General features: G+C 46.3%; 1 protein-coding gene across 1 annotated transcript; it reads right to left on the bottom strand.

The window, feature by feature from the left end:
• Positions 1-1,005: 1,005 nt before the first annotated feature.
• On the bottom strand, positions 1,006-6,298 carry LOC112241847 (homeobox protein HMX1-like). The gene is made up of 2 exons (XM_024409872.2): positions 5,395-6,298; positions 1,006-2,031 (listed from the first exon to the last, which is right to left on the bottom strand). The coding sequence occupies exons 1-2, from the start codon at positions 5,744-5,746 to the stop codon at positions 1,385-1,387; spliced, it is 999 nt and encodes a 332-aa protein (XP_024265640.2). The 5' UTR covers positions 5,747-6,298; the 3' UTR covers positions 1,006-1,384.
• Between the last annotated feature and the right edge of the window lie 17,792 nt (positions 6,299-24,090).

The raw sequence follows: 24,090 nt of genomic DNA, 5'->3' as shown, positions 1-24,090 counted from the left end.
CGTTCTGCCCCTGAACAGGCAGTTAACCCACTGTTCCTAGGCCGTCATTGAAAATAAGAATTTGTTCTTAATTAACTGACTTGCCTAGTTAAATAAAGGTAAAGATATAGAACTATGAGTCCTACCGTATAGGTCTATTAACCAACTAACTATATGGTTCAACTGTTTCTTATACAGTCGTCTAGTCTACTGAGGCTCACAATCACAACTTGCCAGCTGCCAGCCAGCTCAGGCCTGGTGTTGCAGTAGCGTGATGTCATATTTATGTAATAGTGCCTATAATTCATTTGTCCTCACCAACGTCCTTTCGATGACCCCGTGTGTTTTTATAAATATGAATGATGACATCAGACCATATTTCCTCAAATGGAGAGACGGGTGTTCCCAGTTCAGTTGCAGGGCAGAGAGCATGTTAGGCCTGCATGCCGGGCAAGGCCATGTTCAAAATAATTCAATGAAGTCAAATGTTTTTTCCCCCCATGGAAACGTGTCGCGAGCTTCTTTTATATATATATATATATATGTATATTGATTTCAAATAGTCATTTTGTTTTTTCTTCTCCGCTCCCCTACTACTTTAGGCTACACATTTCATTTGGTAACTTTTACAATGAACTTGTGTTTAAGAAGTGAAGGTCTATACGCTGATATGTGTGAGAACTATCGCTGCCCGGACGGAGGACTTGTGCAGTTCGCTGCACATTACGTCTTCTGTCCTCGTCCGGGTCTATTTGACGGAAGTAAAACTGGCGAAATAAAATATACTAGTCTATATTTGTAGCCTATAGTCCGGGAGGAGCCAAGAGATGGGGTAAATTCCGATCAAATGACTTACAATTTCACATGGATTGATCAACTGTAGGCTACAGTTGATCGATCAATCGAATCTCATGCAGGTTCAACTCTGGACGTTAGTCGAAATAGCTCGAAAATTGACCCCGAAGCACGTTGCCCGAGGACACAAAGGACAACAGCAGACACACACACACACACACACATCCCTCATATCTTGTGATTCGTTTATTTAGAGCTATATTGTGGAGAAAAAAAAGTGACGTTAGAAACGGGCTTTGAATATAAAAGTCTTTGCACAAATAAATGTATATTAAAAAAACATAGCAGTGTGGACCGGCACAAACACTATCATTATCTAGTGTGGCGATAATATAATAAAAGTAGATATTCAAAGTAGTACATTTATAACATTAAAAAAAACACCGCGATCAATTGTAAGTCTAAAGGCCATATCTTCAAACTGTTTTACTTGTATAGTTTTCCGCGGCCATTGCAGTTATTGTTATTGCACGATTCGCTATCTTCAATAATTGAATAAATTAATTTACGTGACCTGAACAAAAAAGTAGTGAAAACTCGGTAACGGTCTTTACACCAACCCGGTCATTTGCGAGCGTAGTAAACTCATGGAGTGCGCAAAGGAGGAGAAGGGATAGTTCACCGGGTTCGAGAAACTCATCAAACGTGGGGAGACCTGGGACACGTTGACGTTGAAACCCAACGTCGAGGGCGTGGAGCTTTCGTGATATAGAATCGGAACTCGGACTATCCGTTGGGACGAGTGGGAAACGTTTACGGTCTCTTGATCCGCGGCCATCTGTCTCTTCCATTTGTTCCGTCGATTCTGGAACCAGATTTTCACCTGCGTTTCCGTTAGCTGGAGAGAGGCCGCGATACCTGCCCGTTCAGAACTGCTCAGGTACCGTTTCATATCGAACGTCGACTCCAACTCAAACACCTGACTGCGACTGAAAACGGTTCTAGTTTTCTTCTTCCGGATAGAGCTCGGGTCCAGAGGGGCTTCCGGATCCGACTGATCGTCAAAGGCGTTCTGCGTCTCGTCGTTGTCCTCGGTCAGGCTGCTGTCTGCCGTTTTCCGTCCCGTTTTGTCGCTGCCTTCAGTGGGTTCTTCTGACACGGCGGAAGAGACGGAGTCTCGGTCGCTGGTTGAGTGGGAGCAGCAACGGTCCTCTGAGCATCTACTGTCCTCTGAGCATCTACTGTCCTCTTTGGGATCTGTGGGAAAAAATACAACATGAATTAAATGTGAATCGAATATGGACACATGGCATCAAAGTCTGAATGTTTTCAATAGGCTGTTGCTGAGGAACAGAAGTTGGCCATAAAAACAAAGGGGTAAAATATAGGCCTGTACCTATAGTTAATCTTTGAGCTTAAAGAGTAATGGAAAGATAACTGATACAGAGATAACTGATACAGAGATAACCGATGCAGAGATAACTGATGCAGAGATAACTGATGAAGAGATAATAGGATGGAGAGGTCATAGGATGGAGAGATAACTGATGAAGAGAAAACGGGCACCCTATTCCCTAAATAGTGCACTACTTCTGACCTAGGGCCCTATTCCCTAAATAGTGCACTACTTCTGACCTAGGGCCCTATTCCCTATATAGTGCACTACTTCTGACCTAGGGCCCTATTCCCTATATAGTGAACTACTTCTGACCTAGGGCCCTATTCCCTAAATAGTGCACTACTTCTGACCTAGGGCCCTATTCCCTAAATAGTGAACTACTTCTGACCTAGGGCCCTATTCCCTAAATAGTGAACTACTTCTGACCTAGGGCCCTATTCCCTAAATAGTGCACTACTTCTGACCTAGGGCCCTATTCCCTATATAGTGAACTACTTCTGACCTAGGGCCCTATTCCCTAAATAGTGCACTACTTTTGACCTAGGGCCCTATTCCCTAAATAGTGAACTACTTCTGACCTAGGGCCCTATTCCCTAAATAGTGCACTACTTTTGACCTAGGGCCCTATTCACTATATAATGAACTACTTCTGACCTAGGGCCCTATTCACTATATAATGAACTACTTCTGACCTAGGGCCCTATTCACTATATAATGAACTACTTCTGACCTAGGGCCCTATTCACTATATAATGAACTACTTCTGACCTAGGGCCCTATTCCCTATATAGTGAACTACTTCTGACCAGGGCCCTATTCCCTATATAGTGAACTACTAGTGACCAGAGCCCTATTCCCTATATAGTGAACTACTAGTGACCAGGGCCCTATTCCCTATATAGTGAACTACTAGTGACCAGAGCCCTATTCCCTATCTAGTGCACTACTTTAGACCAAGGCCATAGGACTCCAAAGTATAGGGAATAGGGTTCCATGACCAGGGCCCTATTCCCTATATAGTGCTGTTCTGACCCAAGACCCTATTCCCTAGGGTCATCCACTGGCCAAATTCTAATTGCACTACTTGAGCCTATTCACTAATGAGTTTTTGAATGGCCCTATTCATATAATGAACTACTTTTGACCAGAGGCCCTATTCCCTATATAGGAACTACTTTTGACCTAGAGCCCTATTCACTATATAATGAACTACTTTAGACCAGAGAGATTCACTATAGGAACTACTAGTGACCAAGAGATTCCCTAAGAGAGAACTACTAGTGACCTAGAGGGGGAGGGAAGAGCCTTTAGAGAGAGGGGGGGGAAGAGATTCCCTATGAGTGAGACTAAGAGAGAGAGATTCCCTAGAGAGAGAGAGAGAGAGAAGAGAGAGAGAGAGAGAGAGAGAGACCAGGGAGAGAGAGAGAACTAGAGAGAGAGAGCCCTATTCCCTAGAGAAGAGAGACCAGGGATTCCCTATAGAGAGAACTAGAGAGACCAGAGAGAGATTCCCTAGAGAGAGAGAGAGAGAGAGGAGGGGGACTCCAAACATGAGCTCACTGCTTCTGTTAGTTTTACCAAATGAAGCAAACAGGGCCCTCGTTGACCCTCCAGGGGACACTTCCCTCTATCAGTAGACTGGCTGACCAGACAGGACCAGGGGACACTTCCCTCTATCAGTAGACTGGCTGACCAGACAGGACCAGGGGACACTTCCCTCTATCAGTAGACTGGCTGACCAGACAGGACCAGACAATCTCAATATGGCATCCTATTCCCTATATAGTGCACAACTTTTAACCAGGGCCTATGGCACCGAGTTTGGTCTAACGTAGCAGGTCAGGTCGCAGTTCCAAATGAGATCTTGTTCTCAACTGGCCTTTCTAGTTAAGTAAAGGTGAGAAAAAAGAAAAAAAAAATATATAGAGCTGATAGGGGCCATTGGGCTCTGGTCTAAAGTAGTGCACCGAATAGGGCTCTGGTCTAAAGTAGTGCACCGAATAGGGCTCTGGTCTAAAGTAGTGGCACCGAATAGGGAATAGGGCTCTGGTCTAAAGTAGTGCACTGAATAGGGCTCTGGTCTAAACAGTGCACCAGAATAGGGCTCTGGTCTAAAGTAGTGCACCAGTATAGGAATAGGGCTCTTGTCTAAAGTAGTGCACTATATAGGGAATAGGGTGCCATAGGGCTCTGGTCTAAAGTAGTGCACTATATAGGAATAGGGCTCTGGTCTAAAGTAGACTGGCTGACTAAACAGGACCAATAGGGCTCTGGTCTAAAGTAGTAGACTATATAGGGAATAGGGGACTCTCCCTCTAAGTAGGCTCTGGTCCTATATAGGGAATAGGGCAATGGTCTAAAGTATAAAGTAGTAGTCACTATATAGGGCCTCTGGCAAAGTAGTGTCTAACATAGGGTCTCTGGTCTAAATAGTAGTCTTGTAGGGAATAGGCCTCTGGTCTAAAGGGAAAGGTGAGAATTAAAAAAATAAAATAGAGCTGAAAGTAGGGGCCCATTGGGCTCTGGTCTAAAGTAGTGGTCTATATAGGGAATAGGGCCCTGGTCACTAGTAGTGCACTATATAGGGAATAGGGATCTGGACTAAAGTAGTGCACTGTATAGGGAATAGGGTTCCATTTGCTATCCGACCTATAGTGACAGGCAGTGTGGGTAATTAGAGATATAGGCTAGTCATGATGCGCGATAGGACTATCACGACACACGATATAGACGTAACATATAACACATGTCGGCGTAACATGATACGCCGACATGCATGGCGACATGTGGTTAAACCTCCTTGGCAGGTCTCCCTGGTAAAAAAAAAATGTTGTTGTTTTTACGTCAATGGGACTGATTCAATTATGGTTATTGTGAGATGTTCTTGGCCCTAGATGTAGACTACAGACCTACAACCTCGTGTTGTTATAGCCTAATATAACTGGGCCATTCAAACCCTTCGATCGCAATGAGAAGCTGTTTTTTATATACACAATATAGACTATCCTACCAGCTTCGATCATGCAGTCAAAGATAATTATACGAATATGTATCTAACGGAATACAGACATATTACTGTATTGCCCATACAGTCACATTTAAACGATGGCTCTTTTGGGCATTTTATTTACAATGTAACTCATACAGTAGATTCGATTATGCCGTTAAAAACAATTAAACACAACTATTTATCCAATAAAATAAAGATATAGGCAACTTACTGTTGGACCTTTTGAGACTGAGTGGTTTGACGTTAACGGCTGCGGCTCCTCTGTTCCGTTCTAACTGCGAGTCTCTCCGGGGGGAACCCTCGGCGCCGAGGCCGGAGCAGGCTGCCACTTGACCGGCCACTTGGCTGGGGTGTCCCGCTAAGACTCGGCTAGGGTAGACCATCTCATTCCGCTCCATCCTCTCCTCCGCGGTCCTGCTACTATACAGGCTGTTGTTGTTGTTGACCTGTCGGTTGAAATACGTTGACTCTCCATTCTTCCTCGAGTCGAGTAGGTTTTCGATGTAAAACGAGGAGACTTTTGACGGTGTCGAAGCCTGAGTGTCTGTCGCCTTGTCGTGCATGATGTTTTTAAATGAAAAACATATGCAAATCCCTGGCCACTCAAACAAAACAATTCTTCTGCGTCGGTGACGACGAGCACGTGTGTTCTGTTACTCCGCACAATAAAACTGTTATTTTCGTTGTTGTTGATGTGTGTCCCGGTCGGATCTTTAAAGCACCATCTCAACCGGGTTTCTCCATTCTCCCCTGTTTAGAAATGATAAATCCTCATCACCGAAACGTGGAAATCGTTACCAGGGCGGCCCTGGAGCTCCGTGGCGCCAGCACAGCACCGGGCAGAGACCGGAGAGGTTGTAGCCTACAGCCGGGAAGCGAGTCAAGGCAAACGGTTGACGAGCGGAGGGTATCCGCTGATTGGACAAGCCACAATATCAAATGGGATGACTCCAGGAGAGCAGAGAGAGGTTTCCGTCGCAAATGGCACTCTATCCCTTACACAGTGCACTACTTTTGACCCTAGCCCTACAGACCCTGGTCAAAGGTAAGCACTATAAAAGGAATAGGGTACCATTTGGGACGGAATCTCCTCTCGCCTCCCCTCAGCTACTGCTGCAGGCGCGTGTGTGTGTGACCCCCCCAGTCATTCAGTGAACGAGCCTTTATTTGGGTCAATTAGGAGGCAAATGAAAAGACAGGAAGAGAGAGAGAACACAGTCCTCCTCCTCCTCCTCGCGGGTCCCATATGGTTCCACAGCGCTGCACGCGGAAAGGAAGAGCCGTCTGTATCTACTACTGTACATACACCACCGCCTATCGGCTAACCCGGAAAATGCAGTACGCTGCTTGACATGTAGGCTCTAAAAAAAGGGACTCTAAAATCATCATAGTTAAAAAATAAAAATAAACAACAACTTAGAGCCCATTTTCTTGTAGACGAAAAATGCGCTGCGTATATCTCTGCGTAAAGCGATAATTGGTTCTATTGTAGAGCTGGGACCATAAACAGTTAATAATCGACACAAACCAACCTGATCATTTATCGCTGGTATTTAGCTGGTAGTATTCCTTACAGATAAGAAGTCTTCACTAAATAAATGATACGAGTGTTAATATGAATTACTAGTAGTAGATAATACCATTTAAAAAATATGTAGTGTGTATTAAAGTTATAAACATATCGTTATATTCATCATTTATCGCTTCAATTCAGGCAATTTTCCGCAATATGGATTTTAGGTCAATATTTTCCAGCTCTATAGGCTAATTAATGTAGGCTTACCGAGTGCGCTTTTCTGAGGGAGTTGATACGTAAAGACTAATTAATGTAGGCTTACCGAGTGCGCTTTTCTGTGGGAGTTGATACGTAAAGGCTAATTAATGTAGGCTTACCGAGTGCGCTTTTCTGTTGGGAGTAGGCAGATAGTAAAGGCTAATTAATGTAGGCTTACCGAGTGCGCTTTTCTGAGGGAGTTGATACGTAAAGGCTAATTAATGTAGGCTTACCGAGTGCGCTTTTCTGAGGGAGTTGATACGTAAAGGCTAATTAATGTAGGCTTACCGAGTGCGCTTTTCTGTGGGAGTTGATACGTAAAGGCTAATTAATGTAGGCTTACCGAGTGCGCTTTTCTGAGGGAGTTGATACGTAAAGGCTAAATACGTTTTGTTATTTTACCTCTCCGTTCTGTGTATTATTAGGGCTCTATGTTATGTTAGGACCCTGTCGTCTTGGCTGTATGTTAAACCTTAGCTAGGAGAGACCATGTCGGCAATAGCTTAATATTTCTTATCAGTGACCCGTAAAATAGATTTTTTTTCCGAGCATATTGATGAAAATAAAATTCATCGTAGGCAGTTGTCTTCCTGCCGTCGAAGTGTATTATTTCAGAAATCTCCCATTTACACGGGGAAGGGAAGTTCTGCTGGTAGAACCGAGGACATGTAAACATTTTGTTTTTGAGTTTGTCATTATTTCTCTCCGGCTCCAGAGTGACGCAGCGGCCTAAAGGCACTGCATTTCAGTGCACGAGGCGTCACTACAGTCCCTGATTCGAATCCAGGCTGCATCACATCAAGGCCGTGATTAAGAGTCCCAAAGGGTGGCGCACAATTGTCCCAGTGTCGTCCCGGTTTGTTTTCGGTGTAGGCCGTCATTGTAAATAAGAATTTGTTTTTTTAATTAACTGACTTGCCCAGTTAAATAAAGAAAACATAAAACTATCACAATGTAAAGTCTTATTATCGTGTAAGAATGATGGTCTATGGGCCTATCGCCCATTGCTTTGCTTTCAACGTAGGCTTAAAACACGAGTTCAATAAAACGAGTAGGTCTACAAACCCTAGCCCGGGATCGGAAGGAGAGGAATTATGTTAGGAAGCAGCAGGTAGTCTGGCGGTTCGAATCCCCGTAGACAACGAGGTGGAAAAATCTGTCGATGTGCCCTTGAGCAAGACACTAACCCTATTTTAATTGCCCCTCTAAGCCGCTCTGTATACGAGCGTTTGCTAAATGACTGAATATAAAATGATGTTACAATACTCAGGTAGTCAAGAACAGCCGAGATCGCCTATGATTTATTTTAATTAACACAGAATATGTTTAGACTGTGTTCTGAGCTATCCATGTTATTGGGCATTAATTATGGTTCAAGTTGATATTGACTTTCCTAATGAAAAACACAGTTTCATCATCCTCTATAGAAATATTAAAATGATCGCCGACGTTGCTTTTACCCTTCTGGGTGACATGGCAACCAGACACGCTTTTACCCTTCTGGGTGACATGGCAACCAGACACGCTTTTACCCTTCTGGGTGACATGGCAACCAGACACGCTTTTTTACCCTTCTGGGTGACATGGCAACCAGACACGCTTTTTTACCCTTCTGGGTGACATGGCAACCAGACAGATTCTGGGTGACATGGCACCAGGGACCTGGGTGACATGGCAACCAGACACGCTTTTTTACCCTTCTGGGTGACATGGCAACCAGACACGCTTTTTTACCCTTCTGGGTGACATGGCAACCAGACACGCTTTTTTACCCTTCTGGGTGACATGGCAACCAGACACGCTTTTACCCTTCTGGGTGACATGGCAACCAGACACGCTTTTATTATTTCATCATTATTTCTTTCAATGGAGTCAGCAGCAGTGATGACCTTTACCGGGACCTGGCTCTCTCTTCACCCCGCTTATCTCTCTCTCTGTCTCTCCCTCCCCCTTACCCCCACCTCGCTCTCCCTCTATCTCTCCCCCTTACCCCCCCTCACTCTCTCTCTCTCCCTCTCTATCTCTCCCCCTTACCCCCACCCTCATCTCTCTTTCTCTCATCTCTCCCCCTTACCCCCCACCCTCTCTCTCTCTCTCTCCCCCTTCTCTCTCTCTCTCTCCCTTTCCCTCTATCTCTCCCCCTTACCCCCCACCTCCCTCTCTCTCTCTCTCCCCCCCTCTCTCTCTGTCTCTCTCCTTTCTTCTCTCCCCCTTACCCCCACTCTCTCTCTCTCTCTCTCTCTCTGTCTCCCCTTTCCCCTCTCTCTTTTTTCTGTCTCTCTGTCTCTCTCTCTCTCATAGTACCTATAGGCCAGAGTTAGCCCTTGACCACGGATCAGAGAGCACGCTCCTCTTTACACACACTCAATAACGTGAATGAAACGGTACTATGACCCCATGCTTAAAGAGGTCACGCACCTGTCATGTCTGGTTGGAGTGAAGGCCGTAATAGCGCGTGGTTCCTTGTGTGTGTGTGTGTGTGTGGGGGGGGTGGACTTGTGCTTAGAAGGGTAGATGGATTTGTGGGTCTCTTCTTAGTGGGTAGAAGGGTAGATGGATTTTTGGGTCGCTTAATCTTTGTTCTACAAGGGAAGAAAAACCAAAACAAATTAGCCGATAAAATTCTAATTACGTTATCTGATATATTTTATGAGTTACAGTATGAGTGAATTTATTTATTATACTTCGGCTACTTTTATTTATTTTTCTGAAGTATTGAAAGTCTGTTTTGGTGAACAAATGAAAAGCTGCATGGTTCAAAACCCGAGCGCAAAATGATTAGACATACAATGTATTTCTTACATTGTTTATTAATGCAGCTCAAAAATACAACCCACAAATATATTGTCATATCGGCCCACTGAAATTCCGCATCCTTTATATTTCAACCCGTATTTTGTGTTGACCATTAAAATATCGTAAGAAATGAATAAGAATTTGTGACACATTATTATTATTTATTTTTAAATCAAACCTTATGGAACATAATTTGTTTATGTCGTCATAACCCAATTGACGCTATAATACTTTAAATTGAATTAATCCACAGAAAATTTGAATAAAAAAGTCATTCAAAAACAACAAAGAATAGTACGACTTATTTATGGAAGCCAACGCACACGTTTTCTCTTAGGTCATCGTTGTAAAAACATTCCCGCAGTCATGCGGCATTGAGACTATATTCGATAAAAAAACAATGTTGAATGTACTTTTTTTTTTTTTTGTCGTGCCCGAATTAATCACATTGTTGATCCCCCCAAAAATAATACTTGGCCTGTTTTGTAGGTTTATTCTTTGTGTTAAATATGAGTAAAATGTTACGGTTTCGTCAGGTCGGATTTGTCATTTCATGGGTAACCTAACAACGTCTGATCAATTTACGAGCGGAGAAACCTGTCCGGTGTCCTTGATAGAAGACGCATTGTTTCACTCCGTTAGATCTTAAAATAAAATTAACTTGCTAGGAATTATGGTTATTCCGTTATCACTCGAAATACCTTGAATTTCAACGTTGAAAACAACCACTAAGTCTAGCCTGAGTCCTTTAATAGGCGGACTAGTCGTCCATCGTATCCGCACTGGGCAAAAACTGGTTGAATTAAAGTTTGTTTCCACGTCATTTCAACCAAATAAATGAATGTGAAGACGGTGAATCAACGTGGACAACCCATTGGATTTGCACAAAATCATCAAGGTAAATTCATTTCATTTTTAATTTTTTTTTAACCTAAATCCAATGACATGGTGAATGTTTGTTGTTGCTGTTTCACATCGAAATCACAATAGTTAGAAAAGTTCAAACGTAAATACAAAATTAGACGCTGAAATGACGTCTGTAGCCCAGTGAGATCTCTTGATTAAGAACATATTTTATTGTAATTCGTCCAAAATATCTTTTAGGTTTAATCCTCGTTCCCATATAGGCCTGCAATCAAACAAACACAATAATAATGGCCCGTGTTCATTTAAAGTCATTAACTTATCCGATCCAATGTAACCGGAAGTCATTGAGCTTGAAGACAACACTATGACCTACCCCGCACTCTCACCGAACGCGGGAAATGAATGCGTCCCAAATGACACCCGAGGCAGGGCTGTTGGTGGTTGTTGTATACGTTATTCCTGAACAATTACAATAATTGTTTTCAGCTTCGGCTTTTGGTGTGTATGTGTGTGTTGGTGTGTGTGTGTGCTGGTGTGTGTGTGTGTATGTGTGTGTTGGTGTGTGTGTGCTGGTGTGTGTGTGCTGACAACAACACACACAGTCTGTGTTGTTGTCTGTTTTAAGTCTGTGTTGTTGTCTGTTTTAAGTCTGTGTTGCTGTCTGTTTTAAGTCTGTGTTGCTGTCTGTTTTAAGTCTGTGTTGCTGTCTGTTTTAAGTCTGTGTTGCTGTCTGTTTTAAGTCTGTGTTGTTGTCTGTTTTAAGTCTGTGTTGTTGTCTGTTTTAAGTCTGTGTTGCTGTCTGTTTTAAGTCTGTGTATGTTGCTCTCTGTTTTTGGGCTCTCGAGTGGCTCAGCGGTCTAAGGCACTGCATCTCAGTGCAAGAGGCGTCACAACAGTTCCTGGTTTGAATCCAGGCTGTATCACATCCGGCCGTGATTGGGAGTCCCATAGGGTGACGCTCAATTGGCCCAGCGTCATCCGGGTTAGGGGAGGGTTTGGCCGTGGGTAGGCCGTCATTGTAAATAAGAATTTGTTCTTAACTGACATGCTTAGTTAAATAAAATAAAGGTTAAATATATACATTTTTTAAAAGTCTGTGTTTCTGTATGTTATAAGTCTGTGTTTTTGTCTCTTGGTCTGTGAGTGTTTTTGTCTCTTGGTCTGTGAGTGTTTCTGTCTCTTGGTCTGTGAGTGTTTCTGTCTCTGTGTCTGTGAGTGTTTCTGTCTCTGTGTCTGTGAGTGTTTCTGTCTCTGTGAGTGTTTCTGTCTCTGTGTCTGTGAGTGTTTCTGTCTCTGTGTCTGTGAGTGTTTCTGTCTCTGTGTCTGTGAGTGTTTCTGTCTCTGTGTCTGTGAGTGTTTCTGTCTCTGACCATTTAGCTCATATTTCTCTGTGTACACTGGGCTGTCTCACCGATGTGGCACGTGGACCACCACCCACAGCTCTCATGGCAGACAGCCCCAGCATCCCCTACTCTCCTCCGTTCTCTCTCCCAGGCTCCCCCTCTCTCCCTCTTCTCTCCATATTGTCTAGTCCCCTTCTCCCCAGCATTCTCCAGCCCATCTCCCTGTCAACCCCCTGTTTCTGTCCCTCTCTGGTCTGTGAGTGTCTCCTCTGTGAGTTCTCTCTCCCTCTCTCTCCCTGTCTGTTGTCTCTCCACACTCTGTTCCCTGTTTTTCCTCTCTCCTCTCTCCCTCTGGTCTGTGAGTGTCTCTGTGATTCCCTCTCCCCCCACCTTCTCCCATCTCTCCCCTGTGAGTGTTTTCTCTCCTCACTCTCTATTCACGCTGTTTCCCTCCCTGTGTCTTCTGTTTCCCTTCCCTCTGTGAGTGTTTCTGTCTCTCTCCTCTCTCCACACTCTCCCTTTCCTCTCTCCCCCCCACCTTCTCCCTTCCCTGTCTCTCTCTCCCACTTCTCTATTCCCCCCTCCCTCTCCCCTCTGTCCCCCTGTTCCCCCTCTCTCCCCTCTGTGTCTGTTCACGTCCCTTCTGTCTCTGTCTCTCCCTCCTCCCTCCCTCTCTGTGTCTGTGAGTCTCCCCCTCTCTCCCCCCATGATCCTCCCTGATCCTCATCCAGCCTGGCGTGTCCTTTACCTGGCCAGCCGGCCACCACAGGCAGTCCTCTTTCTCTCTGCTCATCAATATCAAGCCTCAGAACACCCTCTCTCTTCCACAGTCCTACAGAATAATCCCCCTCCCTGTATCTTTCTACTCTATCCTTACCAAAAGGCCCCTTTCTACTCTGTCTACCCTTACCAACAGGCCCCTTTCTACTCTGTCTACCCTTACCAACAGGCCCCTTTCTAGTCTGTCTACCCTTACCAACAGGCCCCTTTCTAGTCTGTCTACCCTTACCAACAGGTCCCTTTCTACTCTGTCTACCTTTACCAACAGGCCCCTTTCTACTAATCTACCCTTACAAACAGGCCCCCTTCTACTCTGTCTACCCTTACCAACAGGCCCCTTTCTACTCTGTCTACCCATACCAACATTTTATCAGGCCTGCTCCTCAACCTTTCCCAGTGCCAACAGGCCACTTTCTATCTGCCAGTCAGCCAGTCAGTTAGTCAATCAGTCAGCCGGTCAGTCACTCAGCCAGTCAGTCAATCAGCCAGCCAGTCAGTCAGTCAGTCAGTCAGTTGTGTCTCTCTCTATCTGTCGGAGGGATTAAAATGCTAACGAACGTTTGTTTAACCTCCTCATGGTACGTTGACCCCCTGTCAGGACCCGGCTCGTCACGAGGACAAAGGGGTGAGAAACAGGGACTTATAACCCCCCCCCCCTTCCCCAATCTCTGAGCCCCTCTCTCACTTTTTAAGCTAACATCTTCAGGTCAGGGTACACCAAGGTAAGTAAGTGCACTAAAGTGTTGTGCTGAGTAGTGTATAATTTGCTTGAAATATTAGTGTGTATGAAAGGTGATTTTCAAAGGACTATGGATGTCATGGTTGAGGTGCTAACTATACTCAGAGACATATCCACTATTCTGCTGTTAATCATTATGAGATGCTAACTATACTCAGAGACATATCCACTATTCTGTTGTTAATCATTATGAGATGCTAACTATACACAGAGACATATCCACTATTCTGTTGTTAATCATTATGAGATGCTAACTATACTCAGAGACATATCCACTATTCTGTTGTTTAATAACTATACTCAGAGACATATCCACTATTCTGTTGTTATCATGAGATGCTAACTATACTCAGAGACATATCCACTATTCTGTTGTTAATCATTATGAGATGCTAACTATACACAGAGACATATCCACTATTCTGTTGTTAATCATTATGAGATGCTAACTATACTCAGAGACATATCCACTATTCTGTTGTTAATCATTATGAGATGCTAACTATACACAGAGACATATCCACTATTCTGTTGTTAATCATTATGAGATGCTAACTATACTCAGAGACATATCCACTATTCTGTTGTTAATCATCATGAGATGCTAACTATACACAGAGACATATCCACTATTCTGTTGTTAATCATCATGAGATGCTAACTATACACAGAGACATATCCACTATTCTGCTGTTAATCATTATGAGCTTCGAGCCAAGAGTTTGCAAAGCTGTCATCAAGACAAAGGGTGGCGACTTTGAAGAATCTCAAATATAAAATTTGTTTAACACTTTTTTGGTTACTACATGACTCCATATGTGTTATTTCATAGTTCTGATGTCTTCACTATTATTCTACAATGTAGAAAATAGTACAAATAAAGAAAAACCTTTAAATGAGTAGTTGTGTCCGATCTTTACACTGGTGAAGTATATGTCTGTTGAACAAGGCTCTTGGTTTTGTTGCATGTCAGTAGAGGTGAAAAATATCCCAGTAGGAAGGGAAATATCTGCCATAAATCTCTCTTTATAGTTGAAAGCACATGTCTGTTTCTCAGCATGGCACAGTTCACCCATGGATAGAGTCAGGAAGGGACACTAGTCTACTACCCCGACAGCAGACCAGAGCCCCATGGTTAGAGTCAGGAAGGGATACTAGTCTACTACCCCGACAGCAGACCAGAGCCCCATGGTTAGAGTCAGGAAGGGACACTAGTCTACTACCCCCACAGCAGACCAGAGCCCCATGGTTAGAGTCAGGAAGGGGTACTAGTCTACTACCCCCCCCCAGCAGACCAGAGCCCCATGGTTAGAGTATATCTTCAGGTCAGGGTACACCAGGAAGGGGTACTAGTCTACTACCCCGACAGCAGACCCCCATGGTTAGAGTCAGGAAGGAGTACTAGTCTACTACCCCGACAGCAGACCCCCATGGTTAGAGTCAGGAAGGGATACTAGTCTACTACCGTTCCCCCCCCAGCAGACCAGAGCCCCATGGTTAGAGTCAGGAAGGGGTACTAGTCTACTACCCCGACAGCAGACCAGAGCCCCATGGTTAGAGTCAGGAAGGGGTACTAGTCTACTACCCCGACAGCAGACCCCCATGGTTAGAGTCAGGAAGGGTACTAGTCTACTACCCCGACAGCAGACCAGAGGCCCCATGGTTAGAGTCAGGAAGGGGTACTAGTCTACTACCCCGACAGCAGACCAGAGCCCCTTTCTATGGTTAGAGTCAGGAAGGAGTACTAGTCTACTACCCCGACAGCAGACCAGAACCCCATGGTTAGAGTCAGGAAGGGGTCTAGTCTACTACCCCGACAGCAGACCCCCATGGTTAGAGTCAGGAGGGGTACTAGTCTACTACCCCGACAGCAGACAGGCCCCATGGTTAGAGTCAGGTAGGGGTACTAGTCTACTACCCCAGACAGAGCCCCATGGTTAGAGTCAGGAAGGGGTACTAGTCTACTACCCCGACAGCAGACCAGAGCCCCATGGTTAGAGTCAGGAAGGGGTACTAGTCTACTACCCCGACAGCAGACAGAGCCCCATGGTTAGAGTCAGGAAGGGATCTAGTCTACTACCCCGACAGCAGACCAGAGCCCCATGGTTAGAGTCAGGAAGGGAGTACTAGTCTACTACCCCGACAGCAGACCAGAGCCCCATGGTTAGAGTCAGGAAGGGGTACTAGTCTACTACCCCGACAGCAGACCAGAGCCCCATGGTTAGAGTCAGGAAGGGATACTAGTCTACTACCCCGACAGCAGACCAGAGCCCCATGGTTAGAGTCAGGAAGGGATACTAGTCTACTACCCCGACAGCAGACCAGAGCCCCATGGTTAGAGTCAGGAAGGAGTACTAGTCTACTACCCCGACAGCAGACCAGAGCCCCATGGTTAGAGTCAGGAAGGGATACTAGTCTACTACCGTTCCCCGACAGCAGACCAGAGCACCATGGTTAGAGTCAGAAAGGAGTACTAGTCTACTACCCCGACAGCAGACCAGAGCTCCATGGTTAGAGTCAGGCAGGGGTACTAGTCTACTACCCCGACAGCAGACCCCCATGGTTAGAGTCAGGAAGGGATACTAGTCTACTACCGTTCCCCGACAGCAGACCAGAGCCCCATGGTTAGAGTCAGGAAGGGATACTAGTCTACTACCCCGACAGCAGACCAGAGCCCCCATGGTTAGAGTCAGGAAGGGATACTAGTCTACTACCCCGAGAGCAGACCAGATTCTGTTGGTTAGAGTCAGGAAGGGATACTAACTATACCCAGACACAGACCCCCTATTCTGGTTAGAGTCAGGAAGAGATGCTAACTATACCCCCCGACAGCAGACATATCCCCATGGTTAGAGTCAGGAAGGGGTACTAGTCTACTACCCAGACAGCAGACCACCATGGTTAGAGTCAGGAAGGGGCTAACTCTACTACCCCGACAGCAGACCCACCATGGTTAGAGTCAGGAAGGGGTACTAGTCTACTACCCAGACAGCAGACCCCCATGGTTAGAGTCAGGAAGGGATACTAGTCTACTACCCCGACAGCAGACCAGATTCCCATGGTTAGAGTCAGGAAGGGAGATACTAGTCTACTACCCCGACAGCAGACCAGAGCCCCATGGTTAGAGTCAGGAAGGGTACTAGTCTACTACCCCGACAGCAGACCCACTATTCATGGTTAGAGTCAGGAAGGAGTACTAGTCTACTACCCCGACAGCAGACCAGAGCCCCATGGTTAGAGTCAGGAAGGAGTACTAGTCTACTACCCCGACAGCAGACCAGAGCCCCATGGTTAGAGTCAGGAAGGGATACTAGTCTACTACCGTTCCCCGACAGCAGACCAGAGCCCCATGGTTAGAGTCAGAAAGGAGTACTAGTCTACTACCCCGACAGCAGACCAGAGCTTCCATGGTTAGAGTCAGGAAGGGGTACTAGTCTACTACCCCGACAGCAGACCAGAGCTTCCATGGTTAGAGTCAGGAAGGGGTACTAGTCTACTACCCCCAGCAGACCCCCATGGTTAGAGTCAGGAAGGGATACTAGTCTACTACCCCGACAGCAGACCAGAACCCCATGGTTAGAGTCAGGAAGGGATACTAGTCTACTACCGTTCCCGACAGCAGACCAGAGCCCCATGGTTAGAGTCAGGAAGGGATACTAGTCTACTACCCCGACAGCAGACCCCCATGGTTAGAGTCAGGAAGGGTACTAGTCTACTACCCCGACAGCAGACCAGAGCCCCATGGTTAGAGTCAGGAAGGGATACTAGTCTACTACCCCGACAGCAGACCAGAGCCCCATGGTTAGAGTCAGGAAGGGATACTAGTCTACTACCGTTCCCGACAGCAGACCAGAGCCCCATGGTTAGAGTCAGGAAGGGGTACTAGTCTACTACCCCGACAGCAGACCCCCCCATGGTTAGAGTCAGGAAGGGGTACTAGTCTACTACCCCGACAGCAGACCAGAGCCCCATGGTTAGAGTCAGGAAGGGAGTACTAGTCTACTACCCCGACAGCAGACCAGAACCCCATGGTTAGAGTCAGGAAGGGGTACTAGTCTACTTGCCCGACAGCAGACCAGAGCCCCATGGTTAGAGTCAGGAAGGGGTACTAGTCTACTACCCCGACAGCAGACCAGAGCCCCATGGTTAGAGTCAGGAAGGGGTACTAGTCTACTACCCCGACAGCAGACCCCCATGGTTAGAGTCAGGAAGGGTACTAGTCTACTACCCCGACAGCAGACCAGAGCCCCATGGTTAGAGTCAGGAAGGGGTACTAGTCTACTACCCCGACAGCAGACCAGAGCCCCATGGTTAGAGTCAGGAAGGGATACTAGTCTACTACCCCGACAGCAGACCAGAGCCCCATGGTTAGAGTCAGGAAGGGATACTAGTCTACTACCCCCCGACAGCAGACCAGAGCCCCATGGTTAGAGTCAGGAAGGAGTACTAGTCTACTACCCCGACAGCAGACCAGAGCCCCATGGTTAGAGTCAGGAAGGGGTACTAGTCTACTACCCCGACAGCAGACCAGAGCCCCATGGTTAGAGTCAGGAAGGGGTACTAGTCTACTACCCCGACAGCAGACCAGAGCCCCATGGTTAGAGTCAGGAAGGGATACTAGTCTACTACCCCGACAGCAGACCAGAGCCCCATGGTTAGAGTCAGGAAGGGGTACTAGTCTACTACCCCGACAGCAGACCCCCCATGGTTAGAGTCAGGAAGGGGTACTAGTCTACTACCCCGACAGCAGACCAGAGCCCCATGGTTAGAGTCAGGAAGGAGTACTAGTCTACTACCCCGACAGCAGACCAGAACCCCATGGTTAGAGTCAGGAAGGGGTACTAGTCTACTACCCCCCGACAGCAGACCAGAGCCCCATGGTTAGAGTCAGGAAGGGGTACTAGTCTACTACCCCGACAGCAGACCCCCATGGTTAGAGTCAGGAAGGAGTACTAGTCTACTACCCCGACAGCAGACCAGAGCCCCATGGTTAGAGTCAGGAAGGGGTACTAGTCTACTACCCCGACAGCAGACCAGAGCCCCATGGTTAGAGTCAGGAAGGGATACTAGTCTACTACCCCGACAGCAGACCAGAGCCCCATGGTTAGAGTCAGGAAGGGATACTAGTCTACTACCGTTCCCCGACAGCAGACCAGAGCCCCATGGTTAGAGTCAGGAAGGGGTACTAGTCTACTACCCCGACAGCAGACCCCCCATGGTTAGAGTCAGGTAGGGGTACTAGTCTACTACCCCGACAGCAGACCAGAGCCCCATGGTTAGAGTCAGGAAGGGACACTAGTCTACTACCCCGACAGCAGACCAGAGCCCCATGGTTAGAGTCAGGAAGGGATACTAGTCTACTACCCCCCGACAGCAGACCAGAGACCCATGGTTAGAGTCAGGAAGGAGTACTAGTCTACTACCCCGACAGCAGACCAGAGCTCCATGGTTAGAGTCAGGAAGGAGTACTAGTCTACTACCGTTCCCCGACAGCAGACCAGAGCCCCATGGTTAGAGTCAGGAAGGGATACTAGTCTACTACCGTTCCCCGAGCAGACCAGAGCCCCATGGTTAGAGTCAGGAAGGGGTACTAGTCTACTACCCCGACAGCAGACCAGAACCCCATGGTTAGAGTCAGGAAGGGGTACTAGTCTACTACCCCGACAGCAGACCCGAGACCCATGGTTAGAGTCAGGAAGGAGTACTAGTCTACTACCCCGACAGCAGACCAGAGCTCCATGGTTAGAGTCAGGAAGGAGTACTAGTCTACTACCGTTCCCCGACAGCAGACCAGAGCCCCATGGTTAGAGTCAGGAAGGGATACTAGTCTACTACCGTTCCCCGAGCAGACCAGAGCCCCAGTGGCGCGCTGTGCTTAACGATTACCCAGTAGTCATCGCCAATTAGATCAATGTGCCTTAGTTCCCCAGACGATACAGTACCTTCCAATACCATAGTTCTATGAAGCTTTCGTCTACGTTCCAAATGGCTCCCTATTCTCTATATAGTGCACTAAGTTTAACCAGGCCCCTATAGTCAAAGTAGTGCACTAAGTTTAACCAGGCCCCTATAGTCAAAGTAGTGCACTAAGTTTAACCAGGCCCCTATAGTAAAGTAGTGCACTAAGTTTAACCAGGCCCCTATAGTCAAAGTAGTGCACTAAGTTTAACCAGGCCCCTATAGTCAAAGTAGTGCACTAAGTTTAACCAGGCCCCTATAGTAAAGTAGTGCACTAAGTTTAACCAGGCCCCTATAGTAAAGTAGTGCACTAAGTTTAACCAGGCCCCTATAGTCAAAGTAGTGCACTAAGTTTAACCAGGCCCCTATAGTCAAAGTAGTGCACTAAGTCTACTGGACTCATTGAGCTACTATAAGGAGAGAGAGAGAGAGAGAGGCTGTAACAGCTACTGGACTCATTGAGCTACTATAAGGAGAGAGAGAGAGAGGCTGTAACAGCTACTGGACTCATTGAGCTACTATAAGGAGAGAGAGAGAGAGAGAGGCTGTAACAGCTACTGGACTCATTGAGCTACTATAAGGAGAGAGAGAGAGAGAGGCTGTAACAGCTACTGGACTCATTGAGCTACTATAAGGAGAGAGAGAGAGAGATGCTGTAACAGCTACTGGACTCATTGAGCTACTATATGGAGAGAGAGAGAGAGAGCTGTAACAGCTACTGGACTCATTGAGCTACTATAAGGAGAGAGAGAGAGAGAGGCTGTAACAGCTACTGGACTCATTGAGCTACTATAAGGAGAGAGAGAGAGAGGCTGTAACAGCTACTGGACTCATTGAGCTACTATAAGAGAGAGAGAGAGAGAGGCTGTAACAGCTACTGGACTCATTGAGCTACTATAAGGAGAGAGAGAGAGAGGCTGTAACAGCTACTGGACTCATTGAGCTACTATAAGGAGAGAGAGAGAGAGAGCTATAACAGCTACTGGACTCATTGAGCTACTATAAGGAGAGGCTGTAACAGCTACTGGACTCATTGAGCTACTATAAGGAGAGAGAGAGAGAGAGAGAGAGGCTGTAACAGCTACTGGACTCATTGAGCTACTATAAGGAGAGAGAGAGAGAGAGAGCTGAACAGCTACTGGACTCATTGAGCTACTATAAGGAGAGAGAGAGGCTGTAACAGCTACTAGACTCATTGAGCTACTATAAGGAGAGAGAGAGAGGCTGTAACAGCTACTGGACTCATTGAGCTACTATAAGGAGAGAGAGAGAGGCTGTAACAGCTACTGGACTCATTGAGCTACTATAAGGAGAGAGAGAGAGAGAGAGAGAGAGGCTGTAACAGCTACTGGACTCATTGAGCTACTATAAGGAGAGAGAGAGAGAGGCTGTAACAGCTACTGGACTCATTGAGCTACTATAAGGAGAGAGAGAGAGAGGCTGTAACAGCTACTGGACTCATTGAGCTACTATAAGGAGAGAGAGAGAGAGGCTGTAACAGCTACTGGACTCATTGAGCTACTATAAGGAGAGAGAGAGAGAGAGGCTGTAACAGCTACTGGACTCATTGAGCTACTATAAGGAGAGAGAGAGAGAGAGGCTGTAACAGCTACTGGACTCATTGAGCTACTATAAGGAGAGAGAGAGAGAGAGGCTGTAACAGCTACTAGACTCATTGAGCTACTATAAGGAGAGAGAGAGGCTGTAACAGCTACTAGACTCATTGAGCTACTATAAGGAGAGAGAGAGAGGCTGTAACAGCTACTTGACTCATTGACCTACTATAAGGAGAGAGAGAGAGGCTGTAACAGCTACTAGACTCATTGAGCTACTATAAGGAGAGAGAGAGAGGCTGTAACAGCTACTGGACTCATTGAGCTACTATAAGGAGAGAGGGAGAGGCTGTAACAGCTACTGAGACTCATTGAGCTACTATAAGGAGAGAGAGAGAGAGGCTGTAACAGCTACTGGACTCATTGAGCTACTATAAGGAGAGAGAGAGAGAGAGAGGCTGTAACAGCTACTGGACTCATTGAGCTACTATAAGGAGAGAGAGAGAGAGAGAGGCTGTAACAGCTACTGGACTCATTGAGCTACTATAAGGAGAGAGGGAGAGGCTGTAACAGCTACTGGACTCATTGAGCTACTATAAGGAGAGAGAGAGAGAGAGAGGCTGTAACAGCTACTGGACTCATTGAGCTACTATAAGGAGAGAGAGAGAGGCTGTAACAGCTACTGGACTCATTGAGCTACTATAAGGAGAGAGAGAGAGAGAGAGGCTGTAACAGCTACTGGACTCATTGAGCTACTATAAGGAGAGAGAGAGAGAGAGGCTGTAACAGCTACTGGACTCATTGAGCTACTATAAGGAGAGAGAGAGAGAGAGGCTGTAACAGCTACTGGACTCATTGAGCTACTATAAGGAGAGAGGGAGAGGCTGTAACAGCTACGAGACTCATTGAGCTACTATAAGGAGAGAGAGAGAGAGGCTGTAACAGCTACTGGACTCATTGAGCTACTATAAGGAGAGAGAGAGGCTGTAACAGCTACTGGACTCATTGAGCTACTATAAGGAGAGAGAGGGAGAGGCTGTAACAGCTACGAGACTCATTGAGCTACTATAAGGAGAGAGAGAGAGAGGCTGTAACAGCTACTGGACTCATTGAGCTACTATAAGGAGAGAGAGAGAGAGAGAGAGCTGTAACAGCTACTGGACTCATTGAACTACTATAAGGAGAGAGGGAGAGGCTGTAACAGCTACGAGACTCATTGAGCTACTATAAGGAGAGAGAGAGGCTGTAACAGCTACTGGACTCATTGAGCTACTATAAGGAGAGAGAGAGGCTGTAACAGCTACTGGACTCATTGAGCTACTATAAGGAGAGAGAGAGAGAGAGAGGCTGTAACAGCTACGAGACTCATTGAGCTACTATAAGGAGAGAGAGAGAGAGGCAGTAACAGCTACTGGACTCATTGAGCTACTATAAGGAGAGAGAGAGAGAGAGAGGCTGTAACAGCTACTGGACTCATTGAGCTACTATAAGGAGAGAGAGAGAGAGAGAGAGGCTGTAACAGCTACTGGACTCATTGAGCTACTATAAGGAGAGAGAGAGAGAGAGAGAGGCTGTAACAGCTACTGGACTCATTGAGCTACTATAAGGAGAGAGAGAGAGAGAGAGAGAGGCTGTAACAGCTACTGGACTCATTGAGCTACTATAAGGAGAGAGAGAGAGAGAGAGGCTGTAACAGCTACTGGACTCATTGAACTACTATAAGGAGAGAGGGAGAGGCTGTAACAGCTACGAGACTCATTGAGCTACTATAAGGAGAGAGAGAGAGAGAGGCTGTAACAGCTACGAGACTCATTGAGCTACTATAAGGAGAGAGAGAGAGAGGCTGTAACAGCTACTGGACTCATTGAGCTACTATAAGGAGAGAGAGAGGCTGTAACAGCTACTGGACTCATTGAGCTACTATAAGGAGAGAGAGAGAGAGAGAGAGGCTGTAACAGCTACTGGACTCATTGAGCTACTATAAGGAGAGAGAGAGAGAGAGGCTGTAACAGCTACTGGACTCATTGAGCTACTATAAGGAGAGAGAGAGAGAGAGAGAGGCTGTAACAGCTACTGGACTCATTGAGCTACTATAAGGAGAGAGAGAGAGAGAGAGAGAGAGAGAGAGAGAGAGAGAGAGAGAGAGAGGCTGTAACAGCTACTGGACTCATTGAGCTACTATAAGGAGAGAGAGAGAGAGAGAGGCTGTAACAGCTACTGGACTCATTGAGCTACTATAAGGAGAGAGAGAGAGAGAGAGGCTGTAACAGCTACTGGACTCATTGAGCTACTATAAGGAGAGAGAGGCTATAACAGCTAATGGACTCATTGAGCTACTATAAGGAGAGAGAGAGAGAGAGAGAGGCTGTAACAGCTACTGGACTCATTGAGCTAATATAAGGAGAGAGAGAGAGAGAGGGGTCCGCTCACCAACCAAGACTTCACAAAATGGGACAAACACCAAATTGAGACTCTGCACGCAGAATTCTGCAAAAATATCCTCGGTGTACAACGTAAAACACCAAATAATGCATGCAGAGCAGAATTAGGCCGATACTCACTAATTATCAAAATCCAGAAAAGAGCTGTTAAATTCTACAACCACCTAAAAGGAAGCGATTCCCAAACCTTCCATAACAAAGCCATCGCCTACAGAGAGATGAACCTGGAGAAGAGTCCCTAAGCAAGCTGGTCCTGGGGCTCTGTTCACAAACACACACTACAGAGCCCCAGGACAGCAGCACAATTAGACCCAACCAAATCATGAGAAAACAAAAAGATAACTACTTAACACATTGGAAAGAATTAACAAAAAACAGAGCAAACTAGAATGCTATTTGGCCCTACACAGAGAGTACACAGCGGCAGAATACCTGACCACTGTGACTGACCCAAAATTAAGGAAAGCCTTGACTATGTACAGACTCAGTGAGCATAGCCTTGCTATTGAGAAAGGCCGCCGTAGGCAGACATGGCTCTCAAGAGAAGACAGGCTATGTGCTCACTGCCCACAAAATGAGGTGGAAACTGAGCTGTAATTCCTAACCTCCTGCCCAATGTATGACCATATTAGAGAGACATATTTCCCTCAGATTAC

This window comes from Oncorhynchus tshawytscha, unplaced genomic scaffold (genome assembly GCF_018296145.1).
Source record: "Oncorhynchus tshawytscha isolate Ot180627B unplaced genomic scaffold, Otsh_v2.0 Un_contig_1422_pilon_pilon, whole genome shotgun sequence".
In the NCBI taxonomy this organism is placed as follows: Eukaryota; Metazoa; Chordata; class Actinopteri; order Salmoniformes; family Salmonidae; genus Oncorhynchus; species Oncorhynchus tshawytscha.
This window is presented reverse-complemented; position numbering and strand designations above follow the sequence as displayed.